Below are 15,430 nucleotides of genomic sequence, written 5' to 3'. Positions count from 1 at the left end.
GATCATCTCTGAAACGTGGCTGACAAGACGCATCACAGATGATGACATCAACATAAATGACTACAATGTCTATGGTACTGACAGGCCTAAAAAAGGTGGTGGTGTAGCCATCTATGTTAAATCAAGATTTGATGTTTTAGTTGTCTTGTCTAAGTCAATTCCTAAGCAGATGGAGTTTCTGGCCTTGAATTTGGTAATAGCCAAATCCCTTTCTATAACTGTTGTTGGTTGTTATAGACCTCCATCTGCCACCAAGGAGACATTATCATCTTTAAAATATCTTTTATCTAAATTAAACTACAATGAGCTTTTAATGGCAGGAGACATGAATTGGGATTGGTTAAACACTTCTTCTGAAGAATTTAAATCTTTCTGTGACTCTGTTAATATAAGCCAGTTGATCAATCATCCAACTCGGATTGATTTAATTCTTACAAACGCTCCACATAAATTTTCATCTGTGGGTGTTTTTTGTAATGACCTGAGTGATCATTGTGTTGTTGCAGCGTGCAGGGATACAAAAATCCCCAAATCTAAACCACGTATTATTTTTAAGCGGAACTTAAAGAATTTTAATGAACAAGCCTATCATCATGATTTGTCCTTTGTTAATTGGGAACATATAAATCTGTTGCCAGATGTCGAGTTAGCTTGGACATTTTTTAAAGAAAATTTGGAAAAAATTGTAAATAAACATGCCCCCATAAGGAAATTCAGAGTAAAGGGGCGAGAAAACCCCTGGTTCTCTCCAGAGTTGTCTGATGTCATTCATCAGCGTAATGTGGCATGGGCCAAAGCCAGGAAAAGTAATTCTGTTCGTGATTGGTCTATTTTTAAACAACTGAGAAATAAATGTACTTCTTTTATTAAAAAGGCTAAGTCTGAATACGACTTAGCTGTTACCTCTGAGAGCCTCAATAATCCACAAAAATTTTGGAAAGTGATCAAGGGTTTTTCTGTGAACAAAGGCCCTCAAGTTCTTCCTACTTTTGTTTTGAAGGATTCAATTCCAGTTTATGACAGAACTGAGATCTTAAACTGCTTTAATAAGCATTTTGTGTCATCTGGTTCTTTGTTTACCTCCACAGGAGCTGCCTCTTTGCCTCACTGCACAAATTCTCAAATGTTTTCTGGAGAACATTTTAGATTTGTACCTTTTACTGTACAGCAAGTTCATAAGGCAAAATTCTCAAAATTCTGAATCACCGAAAACCTCCAGGACCAGATTTGATAGAGCCTTACTTTTTGAAAATGGCTGCTGATTTTATTGCAATGCCTCTTACAGTACTTTTTAATCGATCAATTGAAAACAAAGTAATCCCTGCAGTATGGAAGTCAGCTTTTGTGGTTCCTCTCTTAAAAGGAGGTGACCCAGCTGTTTTAACAAACTACAGACCAATATCAAACTTGTGTGTCTTTTCTAAAAATTTTGAATCTCTTGTGTGTGATCAACTTAAAGAGTTTCTCTACTCAAATGAACTGCTCTCAAATTTGCAATCAGGCTTTAGGAAAAAGCACAGCACAATGACTGCTGCTACAAAAGTGGTTAATGATATACTTGTTGCTCTTGATAAAAAGCAATACTGTGCTGCACTTTTTATTGATCTGTCAAAGGCATTTGACACTGTGGACCACACAGTTTTAAAGCAAAGGCTCATCAGTCTTGGTCTGTCAGATGATGTAGTCTCGTGGTTCACAAATTATTTGAGTGACAGGACCCAATGTATTAAGCATGATGGTTTATGTTCTGAATTCTTGAGTGTTCACAAAGGGGTGCCGCAGGGCTCTGTGCTCGGACCCCTCCTGTTCATTATGTACATTAATGATCTGGGACAAAGCGTGTTGGACGCCAATATGCATTTTTATGCTGATGACACAATAATTTACTCCTTTGGCTCATGCTCAGCTGCTGCTGTTGCTTCGTTGCAGAAAGCTTTTAATGTTGTGCAGCACACACTTCTGCAACTAAAACTAGTCCTTAATGCGGACAAAACTAAACTGATGTTGTTTTCAAATTCCAGGAAAAGCCCACAATTTCCCCCCAAAGTGTCCACTCTGGAGGGAAATGAAATAAAGGTGGTTCATACATATAAGTATCTTGGTATTTTGCTTGACGACACTTTGACTTTTAAACCCCACGTCGAGAACCTCGTGAAGAAACTCAAACTAAAACTGGGTTTCTTATTTCGGAATAAATGTTGTTTTTCTTTTGAGGTCAAAAAGCGTCTTGTCACTGCAACTTTTTTATCTGTTTTAGATTATGGGGATGTGTTGTATATGAATGCTTCAGCTCAGTGTTTGAGTAAGATTGACTCTGTATATCATGCTGCTTTGAGGTTTGTTACAAATTGTAGAGCCTTGACCCATCACTGTGAACTGTACTCTCGAGTGGGATGGCCTCCTTTGTCCACCAGGAGGTTGACTCACTGGTACATTTTTATTTACAAGGCTATGCTTGGACTGCTGCCCTCTTATATTTGTAATTTAATCACATTGAAAAGTGTTGATTCTTATGCTTTGCGTTCCAATGATCTTTTGTTGCTCTCTGTTCCATTTGCCCGCACTGAGCTGGGGAAGAAGGCTTTTGTTTTCTCTGCCCCTTCTGCATGGAACATGTTGCAAAAGGACTGGAAACTAACGGAACTTGTTTCATTGAACGATTTTAGATCCAGATTAAGAGCACTTGAGACGGCCTCATTGATTTGTAACTGTTTTATATAATTTTTATGTGATTGTAAGTGAAACTTTTATTTGTAACTGTAATGAAAACTGTTTTGCTGCCTCTTGGCCAGGACTCCCTTGAAAAAGAGGTTCTTAATCTCAACGGGACTATCCTGGTTAAATAAAGGTTAAATAAAATTAAAAAAAAAATATAAAATTTTTTTTGCTACAGCCTCCAATTCCCCAAATCCATCTCGTCTAGCCTCCCCGAGGTCAATAATCAGGCACAGATTGAAAACAATTGTGTGTTGTATGTGTAATATCCTCATTCTATTCTATTTCATGCACCATTCCCATTGATGTTAGTGAGTCGGGGGATTTGGAGGCACTAGGAATCAAGTATACTTTACATGTAAATACCAAAATTATCTTTGTCATTGCATCTAACAAACTGATTCAATTTTCTAGATGAGTTAGTCACACTGTGAGTGTTTCTGTGCACAAATTACTAAATGCATATCACATTCTCAGTGAAGTGCTTGATCTAGATGACATGCTATTTGTGTCCATTTAAAACCTCATGTAGGCTACATGTGCTGTTTTCCCTCTACAAAGAAATCCAAATTGTGCTTACTTCTTCAGGATGAACAACATCAGTGTGCATTGAAAGTGAAACAGGAGAGGCATTAGGAAGGATCACAATGACAGAATGCACTGATTTGCAAACATCCCTCTCCAGCAGATCAGAGCGTGGAGGTCAAGCTCGAACAGTGACTGTGAGGTGGAACGTGCATTAAAAAAAAAAGCCTGGATGCCGTCGATCTGACCTGTTGGACCTGTGGCGGACGGCACCGAGCATCATCACGAGGAGGGACGAGGCCACGGCACGGGAAAAGGAGGTAAAATGTCACAGCAAAAACAAAACAACCCAAAACGGGCTTTCTAGCTTGGCAATGTATGGTCAACCCTTCACATGAGTTCCAGAGAGGTTCATTGTCCCCTGCAGACAACATCCATGCACTGTTTGATGATGATTGGTGGAATAAAAGGAACTCAGGACAGCAAAGCCAGATGAAACCTCAACACACTTACATGCTGGTTTATTCGGGGTTTGAGAGCTACGGCCCGCCGGAATTTGACGTTTTCTGCAAAAAGGGGCGTGGTCACATCCTTTTGAACCATTATATCTCAGGAACTACAGGCTCAGTGTTCACAAAATGGGCATTAGGCACGCCCCTTTTTGCAGAATATCAAAAACTTGGTGGGCTGTAGGTCCCAAACCCCTCTCCGATTAACCTAAAATTTGAGATTTAGTGTTGGGCCATCACCACCAACAAGAACAGCAAGTTGCATTGAAATCCAAAGCTACTTGCTTAATTGCACTTAACTGATTTGGCATGGAAATTTAATTTTGACTGTAGTTTGAGAGCAGTTGATGGTTGGAGTCTGGCTCAGCTTGACTCAACAAAAGAAGCAACAGAAAGAAGACAAAAATAAGTGACTCAGAGAAGACGAACGGATCACAAATCCCCTCATTTTGGGGTCAATACAATAACAAGGTAGGAAGACGTGTGAAGTACACCTGGACGCAAAGTGATAACCTGTGGTCATTCCAGGTGCTGCTTTAAACGGCCACACATTTCATAGCAGGGGTTAGACAACAAGGTGTTCTTGATTGAACAGGTGTGACAACGATGGTGAATTGTGGAACGGTGTTTCATGCAAATCAATCAATCAAAAAAAAAAAACATTCATGTTTGAAGTGACATTTGCTGATGTACTTCAGGTTGCTGCCTGGTTTACAAGGAATCGTTTACAAATCTTTGAAGTATCAATTCATAGAACTTCAATTAAGAACTTTACCTTTGGGTTTGCTAAGAATTTTGTCTTTATTTTCACGTAGTCTGCATATAAACCCACTCCAACAACCAGACAGCGATTCCTGGTACCGGCACAACCTGGTCCACGTGCTACATCTACAGATATATTCCTCACCTGCTCTTCCTGGTGGTCCGGGGGGTCCTTGTAATCCTTTGGGACCCTGAAGAGCCAGACCTGAAGGTCCTGGGGGGCCGATATTGCCTGGAGAGCCTGGAGAGCCAGGGAAGCCACTCTCTCCTTTTGGACCAGGGAAACCGGGACTGCCAGGTGGGCCGTTGGCACCGAGGTCTCCCTTGGCACCTTTTAACAGAAATTCACGTGCGTTTGTGTGCATGTGTGGGTGTGTATTTTAAATAACAAACCTGGCTGTCCTGGAAGTCCAGCAGGTCCTGGTTCACCATAGCCTGGAAGCCCTGTAAAAACAAAAAACAAACAAAACAAAAAAAACACAGCAATATTACCTTATTATTTGGGACATAAGAAGTTGTTTATGTTGAATATGATTTTTTATTTACCCCACACCCCGCCTTCCACCCCATAATTTTTACCTGGCTCTCCTTTGATGCCAGCCGGCCCTGGGATCCCATCCCGACCCGGTTGACCTTTATCTCCTGGAAATCCGGGTGCTCCTGATCGCCCAGGCTCTCCTGGCCGTCCAGGAGCTCCAGTCAGGCCTGGGCCACCAGGCCCACCGTCGAGACCCTTTGGTCCAGGAATACCAGGAGATCCTGACGAGAGAGGTCAGAAAAGTACACTCCAATTATGTTGAGCCAAAGCTGCATGATTTACAGATAAAATGTCCACATGTAAAGTATATAAGCCTCACTACCTTGGAACCCTGGTGGACCTTGATCTCCTTTGGCGCCTAGGCCTCCAGGTAATCCTGGCAGACCTGGTAATCCTGGAGTTCCTTTAGGCCCTGGGCTTCCAGGGAATCCTGGTGCGCCCGGATCGCCCTATGAGATTTCAGTTTAATTTATTTTCAGAGTGGATTTCAGGTTGCACTTTGGAGTCATCTAGTCTACCTTGATTCCAGGTGGTCCAGGTAGTCCAACTCCGCCAGAACCTGGTTCACCTTTGCCTCCTGAGAAACCAGGTGATCCGGGCTGTCCCGGAGAGCCGGGTCGGCCTGACTGGCCCGGCAAACCCTTCTGTCCTCCCGGTCCTGAAGAATTCATGCATTTGATACAGTCTCAAGTTCTCAACTGCTTGGTAGGGTTTCAGGGTGTTAAAGTCGAAAAAGTGTTTGAACTCAACCTGGAAATCCCATTTCTCCCATGCTGCCTTTTGCTCCAGGAGTTCCAGGAATACCAGGTCCTCCTGGAATGCCAGGATCTCCCTTTGGTCCTACAACAGAAATGTCATGTTATTCAAATGTTTGCTTAAATGCACCAGTTTGTGCTTTAAACCCATACCTGATGGTCCAGGAAGTCCGGGCTGTCCGTCTGATCCTGGAAGTCCAGGGTCACCAGAGAGACCAGGGATGCCCTTTTGTCCTGGAAAGCCTGGTGCTCCTGTAAAATGATGAGTATGACTTACAATTTTAAATCTATGGTTCTATCTTGAGGGTTCATAAGTGTGTGCAAAGTCTTGCCTGGTAGTCCTGGTTCTCCTTTGGCACCCTTTAACTCCAAAGGTGGTGGGGTGTATCCGGGACTTCCTGGTGGGCCAACGCCACCTCTTTCTCCTTTTGCTCCAGGAGAGCCAGGAACACCATCCCTACCAGGGAATCCAGGTTCACCTGACAAAGAAAAAAAAAATTACTCAGTGCACACAGAGCTGTACGAGTAAATCGTTGTCAGTGCAAGTGAATACCTTTCAGACCAGAAGCACCGGGGCCCCCAGGGCCACCAGGTCCTCCAAGTGGTCCAGGAGGTCCAATGGGACCTATGTCTCCTTTGCCACCTTAAGCCAAGAGAAAAAATTGGAATACAAATATTAAATTAACCATTACGAGAGCTTCACCAACTACAGTATAGAAACGAAAAATCCAGATATGGTTTATTAATGAATATCTGATCATTGTAAAGGTCAATTTCTGGTCGTCATCCAACAGCAATTTATACACCGGAGTTGAAACCTCTACAAATGTGACATACAAATTTAGATAGTCAATCTTTACCTGGCAACCCAGGAAGGCCATCCCGTCCAGGTCCACCAGGGGGTCCTGGGGTTCCAATTGGTCCTGGGGTACCAGGGAAACCAGGACTACCTCTATCTCCTGGTAAACCGGGAATATCTAAACCTGGGGGCCCAGGGTCACCTTTTGCTCCATTCGCTCCAGGGTATCCTGCAAGGGTGATACAATTGGATTACTTAGTTTTTTCAGTGTGTGTGGAGATATGTCTTCTTCAGGATGTTAGAAGTCCTGTGTTCTTTACCAGGTGGACCCATTGGACCTGGGAGTCCAGGAGCCCCTGGGGGCCCGCGTGTGCCTGGCGTCGCGGGTCCTGGTGGACCACGTGGTCCGGGTAGCCCAGATATTCCTGGTTCACCTTGAAAGACGGGAGAGCAGAGGAACAATGACGCTGGCGTGTTTATAAGTAGAAGTAGACGTCAATCTTCAAATACCTTTAGCTCCTGGTCCGCCGTCAAATCCAGATCGCCCTGGTGAGCCAGGGCTTCCAGGGAAACCAGAATCTCCCTTGGGTCCAGTTACACCTTTCGCTCCAGGTAAGCCTGGTACACCTGGTGGACCTGGGAGGCCGAAGCCAGGTTCACCCTGTCACAAACGCAAGCACAGAGGAAAGCACATCTAAATTGTACTTTTTACATTTATATTTTTTTTTCTCCTCACAGTAAGGAAAAAAAATCTCTGTTTACCTTTGCCCCAGGAAATCCAGGTTGGCCTGGAAGGCCGTCAACTCCTTGCCTACCCGGTCCTGCTGGAGATCCAGGTTGGCCGGGGATACCAGGAAATCCTTGAAGGCAAGAAGAGATGATGAACTAAGAAGAACGTAAAAGAGGAAACGGTTTAAACTACATTTTTACCTTTAGGTCCAGGAGGTCCAGGGAGTCCAATACCGGGCAGTCCAGGATCACCCTTGTTTCCTGGTGATCCAGGGAAACCGGGCCCACCAGGCTGACCTGGGTTTCCTAAAGATTAAGAAGAGAAGCAGTAATATTATTAAATTAAGAATGTAATGTTTTATTATGTGTAACTGCAATGAAGATCCATACCTGGTCCACCAGGAAGTCCCGGCTCACCATCCAGACCTCTAGGTCCTGGCTGGCCTTTTTCTGCCACTGTCAAGCCTGGCTCACCTTTGGGACCTGTAAGTGACAGATGGGACCATCTGCATGACTTTGAAAGAATCACAACGTAAATACGAGCAAATCAATAAAAACGTTCTCTCACCAGGTATACCAGGAGCTCCTGGCCTTCCCGAAACTCCCTGGATACCCTTTTCTCCAGCGGGTCCAGAGGGTCCAAAGCCGGGGGGTCCTGGAGGGCCCCGGTCTCCTGGGATCCCAGGGGGACCCGGGTCACCAGTGCTCCCTCTCTCTCCTTTCACCTGCAAAGATCCCTATCGGAAGCAACATAATGAATGTTAGTGGTTGGTGGATGGATAAAACTGTCCACGTCTCAGATTGACTGGATCATCGCAACCTACAGGAGCTCCTTTGGGACCTGGAAGACCAGGCTGACCATCGCGACCGGGTCGCCCATCTAGACCTGGAAGACCTGGTGCACCAGGGAATCCAGTATCACCTTTCTCACCCCTCACACCACCTCCAATGATGGCTTCGCCTGGCTCTCCCTTCTCTCCAGGGAATCCTGGAGGACCTTGTGAACCGGGCAGACCCTGAGGAACAAAAGAAATGGTAAGATGCCAACCACTGAAATCTTGGTATAACAACTGTGTATGTCACCGAGCCAACTGAAAATAGTGAAATTGAGTACAGTAATTGTTTAAGAATGTGAAAGTAACTCACGGACGGCCCATTTGAGCCAGGGGTTCCAGGGAATCCTCTATCTCCTTTATTACCTGGGGCACCAGGATTTCCTGAAGGGTTTCCACATCAATGAGTATTTGTTTTTAATTCCAGACCTTCTGAAGACAGCACTTATACATCTTTCCTACATGTGACTCATTGTTTTAGTAATCGTGTTACCTGGGAAACCAGGCTGTCCTGCAGGACCTGGGGGTCCGGGGATACCACTTGTGTGACTAAAGCAGTTGATGCAGGTGTCACCCTTTTCACCTGAAATGGTAATTGATTACTGACTGATCACTTGTCGTTGACCATGAGTAGAAACGCAGCATCATTAAGGCCTCTCACCTTTCATGCCCGGATCTCCTGGGTAACCTCTGTCTCCCGGTCGGCCGGGAAGTCCGGGATTGCCTTTGATACAGTCTTGTCCACCGGTGGAGTCGCCTGGAGGGCCAGGGAGCCCTGGTTGTCCTTGCGGCCCAGTGACTCCAGGGCGGCCCGGAGGACCTGGAAGAGAGCGCCCTGGACTGCCAAGGTCTCCCTTTTGACCTCTCTCTCCTGGGAAGCCTGGCGATCCAGGTGAACCACCACCGCCGCCTCCTGGAATTCCCGGCGCTCCTGGAGGTCCTGATAAACCTGGAGAATGTCAAAAAGGTGACTTTGTTTATTAATAATGAGCAAGGCAAAACTCCTCATTTCTATTTTAGTTCTTCACTGACCTGTTGGTCCTCTGTCTCCTTTGATGCCCGGTGATCCAGGGAAGCCAGGCTCGCCTTTATTTCCCACCGGGGTTGGTCCCGCCGGCCCGGGAAAAACCTGGTGGGACAAAGACAATCAAGCCAAATCCGATGCAGAAGACCTGATATGGTAGTACAATTCAATGATCAAGGCGTAACTTTTTGCATGACAAGAAGGTTAGATAAAATACACACCCGTCCTGGAGGACCTGGGAATCCACGGTCACCTTTCATACCCTACAAAGAAAAAATATGCAATAATGTACATTTTATAAAAAGATCCATTATATGACATTACAAGCTGCTCAATCACCTAGAATGAAATAATTGAACTTACTCTCTCTCCGTCCCTGCCAGGTGGACCTGGCAGGCCTGGGTCTCCTTTGAGACCCTAAGAGAGGAAGGGATTAGAAGCATTCATAAATTCTCAGCAATTGGCAAAATGTGATCAAATAAAACTCACAAGGAAGCCTGGTGGACCAGGGTCACCATCTTTTCCTGGTTTGCCCTGTAGTACACATATTTAGAATTTTTTTATATATATTTTTTCTATAAATAAATACAGTGTTGAGTGGACCATAAATCCACCCCAGATGGATTTTGGCTTAGAAACTCACACGTTTGCCAGCCTCTCCCGGTTCTCCCTTTTCTCCTTTCTGGCCACCAGGGTTACCCTTCAGCCGCCAATGAAACACAAGAGAACAGACGTTTTTCATGAAATATTGTGTTTCTGAGGGACCCACATGCCATGGTTAGACTCAACATAAAACAAACGGTGACGGACACTTACAGGGGGACCTGGATAGCCGGGATCACCTGGGGGGCCCGGAAATCCTGGGTCACCCTTTCAAAGCAGAAATGTAAGACACTGATGAGTACTGTGTCAGAAAACTGGGTGTCACAAAAGGGATATTTAGAACCGCAACTACCACCTCCGAGTTTTCCCTTGCACTGTAATTGCCTTGTAGTATCCAACCTGGCCATTGTAACAGTTGTGCTGCCTTTAGAAACCTAACATGACAACGACAATATGCGTTTTTCATTTATGCAGTTCCAGCACCCTCTGGTGGTTAGTTTGGTAGTGCAGTTTAATTTGAATAAGGCATGTTTTGGTCAGCCCGGTTTCGAAACCCACGCTAATCGCCAGAGTTACTCCACAAATTGACTTGATTCACAATGTGTGTTTGCATTTGCAAGTCCACTGCAAAGTTCTTGCCCCAGGGCCAGAAATCAACCAGCATTCTACAAAGAGATCCTGCGACGTTTGCTTGTTTAACCACGTGAGAAGAGGGTTGTGGCTGCTTCATGATGATGCCTGATCACAAATATGTCATTCAAGCATATTGTCACAAGGGTTGAACCTGTTCTACCTTCTCTGGTGGCTTTACCTTGTCTCCCCTCTGAATTTCTGTCTCAGTTGGCCTCTTCTGTTCCCCGACTTGCCCTGGTGGCCCAGCAGGTCCTGGTAAACCAGTTTCACCCTGTGTTCACAATTAAATTAGTACAAAATGAGATGGAGCAAGGAAATATTACAGAGCTTTGCTAGGGGGACAGTACCTTCTCTCCTTTAGGTCCCTGGAAGTTCAGTCCCATGTTTCCCTGTTTCAGCAAAAGAAGCGTCACCATGAGCATGGTGCTTATATTATCTTGTAACCTGAACATCATTGAAATAAAACAAAAACAATCTCACCTTCGGTCCAGGAGGACCGGGAGGACCTGGTCGACCCTGCCACACAGCAATGGAAATTATCTTCACTTAAAGCACAAATACTAATGAATTGTGTGACTAATAATAATTCCGTTACTTCAAAGCCTCTCGGTCCTGGGGGGCCGACTGGACCTTGGTACCCGGCAGGTCCTGGAGGACCCTAGGGCATTTCCAAGCATGAAACAAAGATAAGTCAAAACCTTCAAAGTTCTCACCCGGTCTAACAATTCCATGTAAATAAATGGATCATAAGCACTGAGGAGACTCACAGGAACTCCTGGCAGACCAGGAAATCCCACAGCTCCTTTCTCGCCAAAACGATTTGTGGAGATTATGTCACCGGGATCGCCCTGTGATATGTATGGCCAAGCAGGTTTTTGTTTTGTATCATAGTTTGGTTCTTTAGATGTGAGTTCACCAGCATAAGCAGTTCAAATCACTCACTTTCTGTCCAGGAAGACCAGGTGGACCCTATGGAAAGAAGATGATTACATATTTGAATTAATGTATTCCTGGATCAATGTAAGATTCAGAGAATGGTCATGTTCTGTCCTAGACTAACCGGCAGTCCTTGTTGTCCTGGGATTCCAGATGTTCCTGGGAAGCCTATTTCACCCTAAACAACACAAGTCAAATTTATGAAAATATAAACGTTTGGATTAACGCTCATCACGTTTCAATTGCTTTTCTCCACATACTTTTGTCCCATTGCAACCTGGCGTTCCTCTTGGGCCTGGACCTCCGTCCTGTCCTGGGAGACCCTAAGAAACGGGTAAGTAAAAACACATTGAAAATGTCACGAACCACGGCAAATTATTTAAGCAGTGTTTAACTCACTGGAAGTCCTGGTGTTCCTGGGAATCCTGGCAATCCAGGCGGTCCCTAAAGAAGGGATGACAAAAATCAGCCATGGACATAAAAGCCACTTGACTTGACTAATGGGCGGCACGGTGAGTGAGTGGTTAGCACGACCGCCTCCCAGTTCTGAGAACTCGGCTTCGAGTCCAGGCTCTGGCCTTCCTGGGTGGAGTTTGCATGTTCTCCCTATGCCTACGTGGGTCTTCTCCGGGTTCTCCAGTCTCCTCCCACATTCCAAAGACATGCATGGCAGGTTAATTGGGTGCTCCGAATTGTCCTTAGGTGTGCTTGTGAGTGTGCATGGTTGTTCGTCTCTGTGTGCCCTGCGATTGGCTGGCAACCAGTCCAGGGCCGCCTACTGGCCAAAGCCAGCTGAGATAGGCTCCAGCACCCTCCGCGACCCTTGTGAGGAATAAGCGGTCAAGAAAATGGATGGATGGATGGATGGATGGATGGATGAACTTGACTAATGTGGAAATAGGGGCACCGGGTTACTACACATTTGGAATTTCAAAATTACATACTTTTCCATACCCTAATTTCCAGACTTTTCTGCATTTTTCTCCCCTTCTTATAGAAATATGGTACATCCGAGTAAATATACTAGCATATCATAAATAAAACATGCACTTTAATTATTCTCAATAGGGATGGGTGAGTACTGATACCAGGCCTTATTTCAAGATACCTGTAGTCGCAACAATCAAGAACTAGAAAATAGAAATAAAAAAAAAATAGAAAATTGCCATTAATTCCATGCAATTTTTAAAGTTACAGTGTGTATAATTTTTCGATATTTCACTGTTCGTTAATTGAAAACAAACAAACACACAAAAAACACTTTTAATTATAATATGTAAAAAAAATTGTATCACATCAACATACGCACGTTGAACCTGGGTCACTGCATTCTATTAGTTCACCACTAGATGTCACTAATTGCTACAGGGGAAAAAGTTATATAGGTCTTTCTTTAAAGTTATCTGCCATTGTTTTTGGTGGATTTTTTTTTTGTATCAAAAGTAGTAGTGGTATTGATACTTGGTATAATGACTAATCAAGTTGAGTACTCACACTGACTGGTATCAGTCTGAAAAAATATCGAACATTCCAGTTCTTAATATCTTTATTTTAACTTTATTTTAACAATTCAATGCTTACATTTTTTGTCAAAATATCTGGACATAAAACTGTAAGCAAACACACACTGAATTATATATATTGTGTTGTTAAATTAATTCATTGTGTTAAATTTATTGCTAAATGACCAGTATGTGTCTAAGAACTTGTATTACACCATCATTTATGTGCTGCAAAATCATTGAGATATATTTCAAAAATATATGTTTTTAATAAAAAAAATTGACAGACTGCCTGTCAATCTACTAATAGAAGCGGGATGTTTTTCCAAGACATTTGTGCTCAGACAAAATATGCTTGACCCGGCATGGACAATTCCAAAGACCTGGGGCTTTACTGATACTTCTGCGATGCAACGCAATGCAAATGCTTACTATACATGATGAAAACAAATGGCATATTGTTTTGCTTTTGCCTGTGACAAGCATACAAACCAGGCAGATTGTTATAGTCGTCAAACATTTCATCAGGTTTTGAAATCAAAATAATCCTCACAAATCAAATTACAATGATCTAATGTCCAATGCTTTTCAATGTGTGAAGAGCGTCCTTTCACCGACGCCATTTTGACTTGCGCAGAAGCTTGGAATTGTCCATAAAACACAATCTGTATTGATTCAATGAGTTTTGGAAACAACAACTTTTCCGTTATTTTTAATTTAGAGAATACTGGTGTAATATTGTGGAAATGTAACTATTTTCCCATGCTATATTTTTCATTTTTTTTCAAAAAAAAAAAAAATGTATTTCCATATTTGCGTAGGAACCCTGGGGGCATCTGCTGGAAAAGAGGGAGAACTACAACCACTCGACCAATAACGTGTTAAAACTGATTAGCTCCAACACAATAGCCTACATTTAAAATACAGTACTTTTGTGTTGCTCATAATAAAACTCACTCTTATTCCTTTTGGGCCAGCAAAGCCCATAGGTCCATCACTACCCTGAAAGAGAAGAGTACAAAACACATAATTGAATGAATTATAATGAAAGACATTTAATTCAGAATAATTAATGAATGTGCAAATGTCCACCACTGACCTTCTCTCCTCGGGGTCCAATTGGCCCTTCAGGTCCTGGGAATCCCGGCACTCCTGGCTGTCCGGTGAGACCTGGGAAACCCCTCTCACCCTGCAGGTAAAATTGAGCATGGATGACATTTCAAACACATTAAGTACTATGTTTAAACATAACTGTAATTAACGGTACCTTTGCTCCCTTGACTCCACTGCAGTCACATTTGGATCCGACACATCCATGGCAAGCCTGTTGGACAAAACACATGGACCTTTAGTTAACAGGTAAAAGAAACAAAAAGAAGAAGAAGAAAAAAAAAGAGGAAAATAATATCAGAATGAAATGGGCATAATTGTGTTGTGAGGTGTACTAAAAAGGTATAAATAAATAAAGTGGTATAAAAAAATAAAAAAATAAGTATATTGATGTTTCTTGAAGTTGGCCATGTAGCACACGCTAACACTGATAGAGGCTAATTTACATACATTTAAACACTATGACTACTGACAATTTATAATTACCTGCAAGTGCAATCATACTTTCCTTTCTTTTACAGGAATGGAAATTTATTTGGAAAAACATGACAATATGCCTTAGTGTTTCTGTTAAATGGTACATAAACACATTTGCTGGCAGTCACTAGCATAGGAGCCAGAAAACAAACAAAAAAACGTATGAACATCTAAAATAACCTGAAATTTGTTCTTTGCCTTTTCTGTGTTCAAACATAATCATACATATTTACGGTATTTATTAAAGCCATGTCTCATTCTCACTCAAAAAAAAAAAAAAAGTTGTCATGCTTGTGGCTCATTTGTATGGGACAGAACTATATCTTCCATTCATGTTCAGTGTTCTACAATTCTTTATCCTTTATATTTTGACCAAATAATGTCAATGACTTTTTTATTTATTTATTTATTTATTTTTTTATAAATATGTTTAGAACAGCAAAACAGCCCGTATTTAAAACGCAACCTATCTGCGCCACACGAGGGCGCAATTGTGTCGCTTAATGCAAAACACAGGTGCAAGAAAAAGCATTTGAACCTTTTGGAAATTAGCTGTGCATAGATTTATCAAAAATTGTGATCTAACATTCATTTAAATCATTACAAACAGTCTACTTAAAGCAAAATCACACAAATAATTATTTCAATGTATGATTCACACCAGACATTGCAAACATATTGCTAATCTCACACAAATTTGAAAAGAGGAATTGTGTGAATCAGTGTTCAATTGTTTATATTGTATCAATTTTATAAAATGTGTGCCTGTTGTTGTGACTGAGATGAGAAATCCTGGTAATTCCAGATGCTTCACATCATTTCCCTCACAACTGTTCAAGAAAGCAACATTTCTTCCCACAGAAAATGTTGATAGTGCTGCTGATTTGATTGTTGATGAGAACACAGGTGCAAGGTCATGATGAAAACAGCCTAATGTATTTGTAATGTAGTGGACTGTAAATATAATTGACTCCCCCAAT

The 15,430-nt window shown here is 42.7% G+C and overlaps 1 protein-coding gene and 1 long non-coding RNA gene across 2 annotated transcripts in view; one reads left to right on the top strand and one right to left on the bottom strand.

The window, feature by feature from the left end:
• Window positions 1–15,430, bottom strand: part of col4a5 (collagen, type IV, alpha 5 (Alport syndrome)) — a 32,615-nt gene that overhangs the window by 6,702 nt on the left and 10,483 nt on the right. Inside the window, exons 2-39 of the mRNA XM_077500512.1 lie at window positions 14,131–14,187; window positions 13,963–14,052; window positions 13,821–13,865; window positions 11,761–11,805; window positions 11,622–11,684; window positions 11,486–11,539; window positions 11,368–11,394; window positions 11,193–11,273; window positions 11,021–11,083; window positions 10,906–10,941; window positions 10,773–10,814; window positions 10,604–10,696; window positions 10,006–10,059; window positions 9,833–9,889; window positions 9,679–9,723; window positions 9,553–9,606; window positions 9,411–9,452; window positions 9,198–9,294; window positions 8,827–9,114; window positions 8,659–8,748; window positions 8,479–8,549; window positions 8,157–8,348; window positions 7,901–8,069; window positions 7,723–7,815; window positions 7,534–7,638; window positions 7,366–7,463; window positions 7,114–7,264; window positions 6,924–7,037; window positions 6,665–6,832; window positions 6,358–6,447; window positions 6,137–6,283; window positions 5,958–6,056; window positions 5,800–5,889; window positions 5,568–5,707; window positions 5,372–5,498; window positions 5,091–5,270; window positions 4,905–4,955; window positions 4,657–4,842 (exon numbers count right to left, since the gene is read on the bottom strand). Of these exons, the coding sequence (XP_077356638.1) occupies window positions 4,657–4,842; window positions 4,905–4,955; window positions 5,091–5,270; window positions 5,372–5,498; window positions 5,568–5,707; window positions 5,800–5,889; window positions 5,958–6,056; window positions 6,137–6,283; window positions 6,358–6,447; window positions 6,665–6,832; window positions 6,924–7,037; window positions 7,114–7,264; window positions 7,366–7,463; window positions 7,534–7,638; window positions 7,723–7,815; window positions 7,901–8,069; window positions 8,157–8,348; window positions 8,479–8,549; window positions 8,659–8,748; window positions 8,827–9,114; window positions 9,198–9,294; window positions 9,411–9,452; window positions 9,553–9,606; window positions 9,679–9,723; window positions 9,833–9,889; window positions 10,006–10,059; window positions 10,604–10,696; window positions 10,773–10,814; window positions 10,906–10,941; window positions 11,021–11,083; window positions 11,193–11,273; window positions 11,368–11,394; window positions 11,486–11,539; window positions 11,622–11,684; window positions 11,761–11,805; window positions 13,821–13,865; window positions 13,963–14,052; window positions 14,131–14,187 (3,694 nt within the window). The remainder of the gene's footprint in view (window positions 1–4,656; window positions 4,843–4,904; window positions 4,956–5,090; window positions 5,271–5,371; window positions 5,499–5,567; window positions 5,708–5,799; window positions 5,890–5,957; window positions 6,057–6,136; window positions 6,284–6,357; window positions 6,448–6,664; window positions 6,833–6,923; window positions 7,038–7,113; window positions 7,265–7,365; window positions 7,464–7,533; window positions 7,639–7,722; window positions 7,816–7,900; window positions 8,070–8,156; window positions 8,349–8,478; window positions 8,550–8,658; window positions 8,749–8,826; window positions 9,115–9,197; window positions 9,295–9,410; window positions 9,453–9,552; window positions 9,607–9,678; window positions 9,724–9,832; window positions 9,890–10,005; window positions 10,060–10,603; window positions 10,697–10,772; window positions 10,815–10,905; window positions 10,942–11,020; window positions 11,084–11,192; window positions 11,274–11,367; window positions 11,395–11,485; window positions 11,540–11,621; window positions 11,685–11,760; window positions 11,806–13,820; window positions 13,866–13,962; window positions 14,053–14,130; window positions 14,188–15,430) is intronic.
• Window positions 10,064–14,296, top strand: LOC144003870 (uncharacterized). Its single transcript, XR_013279108.1, has 3 exons — window positions 10,064–11,695; window positions 13,995–14,058; window positions 14,156–14,296. It is a non-coding gene; the product is annotated as an uncharacterized LOC144003870 (long non-coding RNA).

The sequence above is a fragment of the Festucalex cinctus genome, chromosome 16 (genome assembly GCF_051991245.1).
Source record: "Festucalex cinctus isolate MCC-2025b chromosome 16, RoL_Fcin_1.0, whole genome shotgun sequence".
Lineage (NCBI taxonomy): Eukaryota > Metazoa > Chordata > Actinopteri > Syngnathiformes > Syngnathidae > Festucalex > Festucalex cinctus.
The sequence above is the reverse complement of the archived record's forward strand: the minus strand, read 5'-3'. Positions and strand labels throughout refer to the sequence as shown.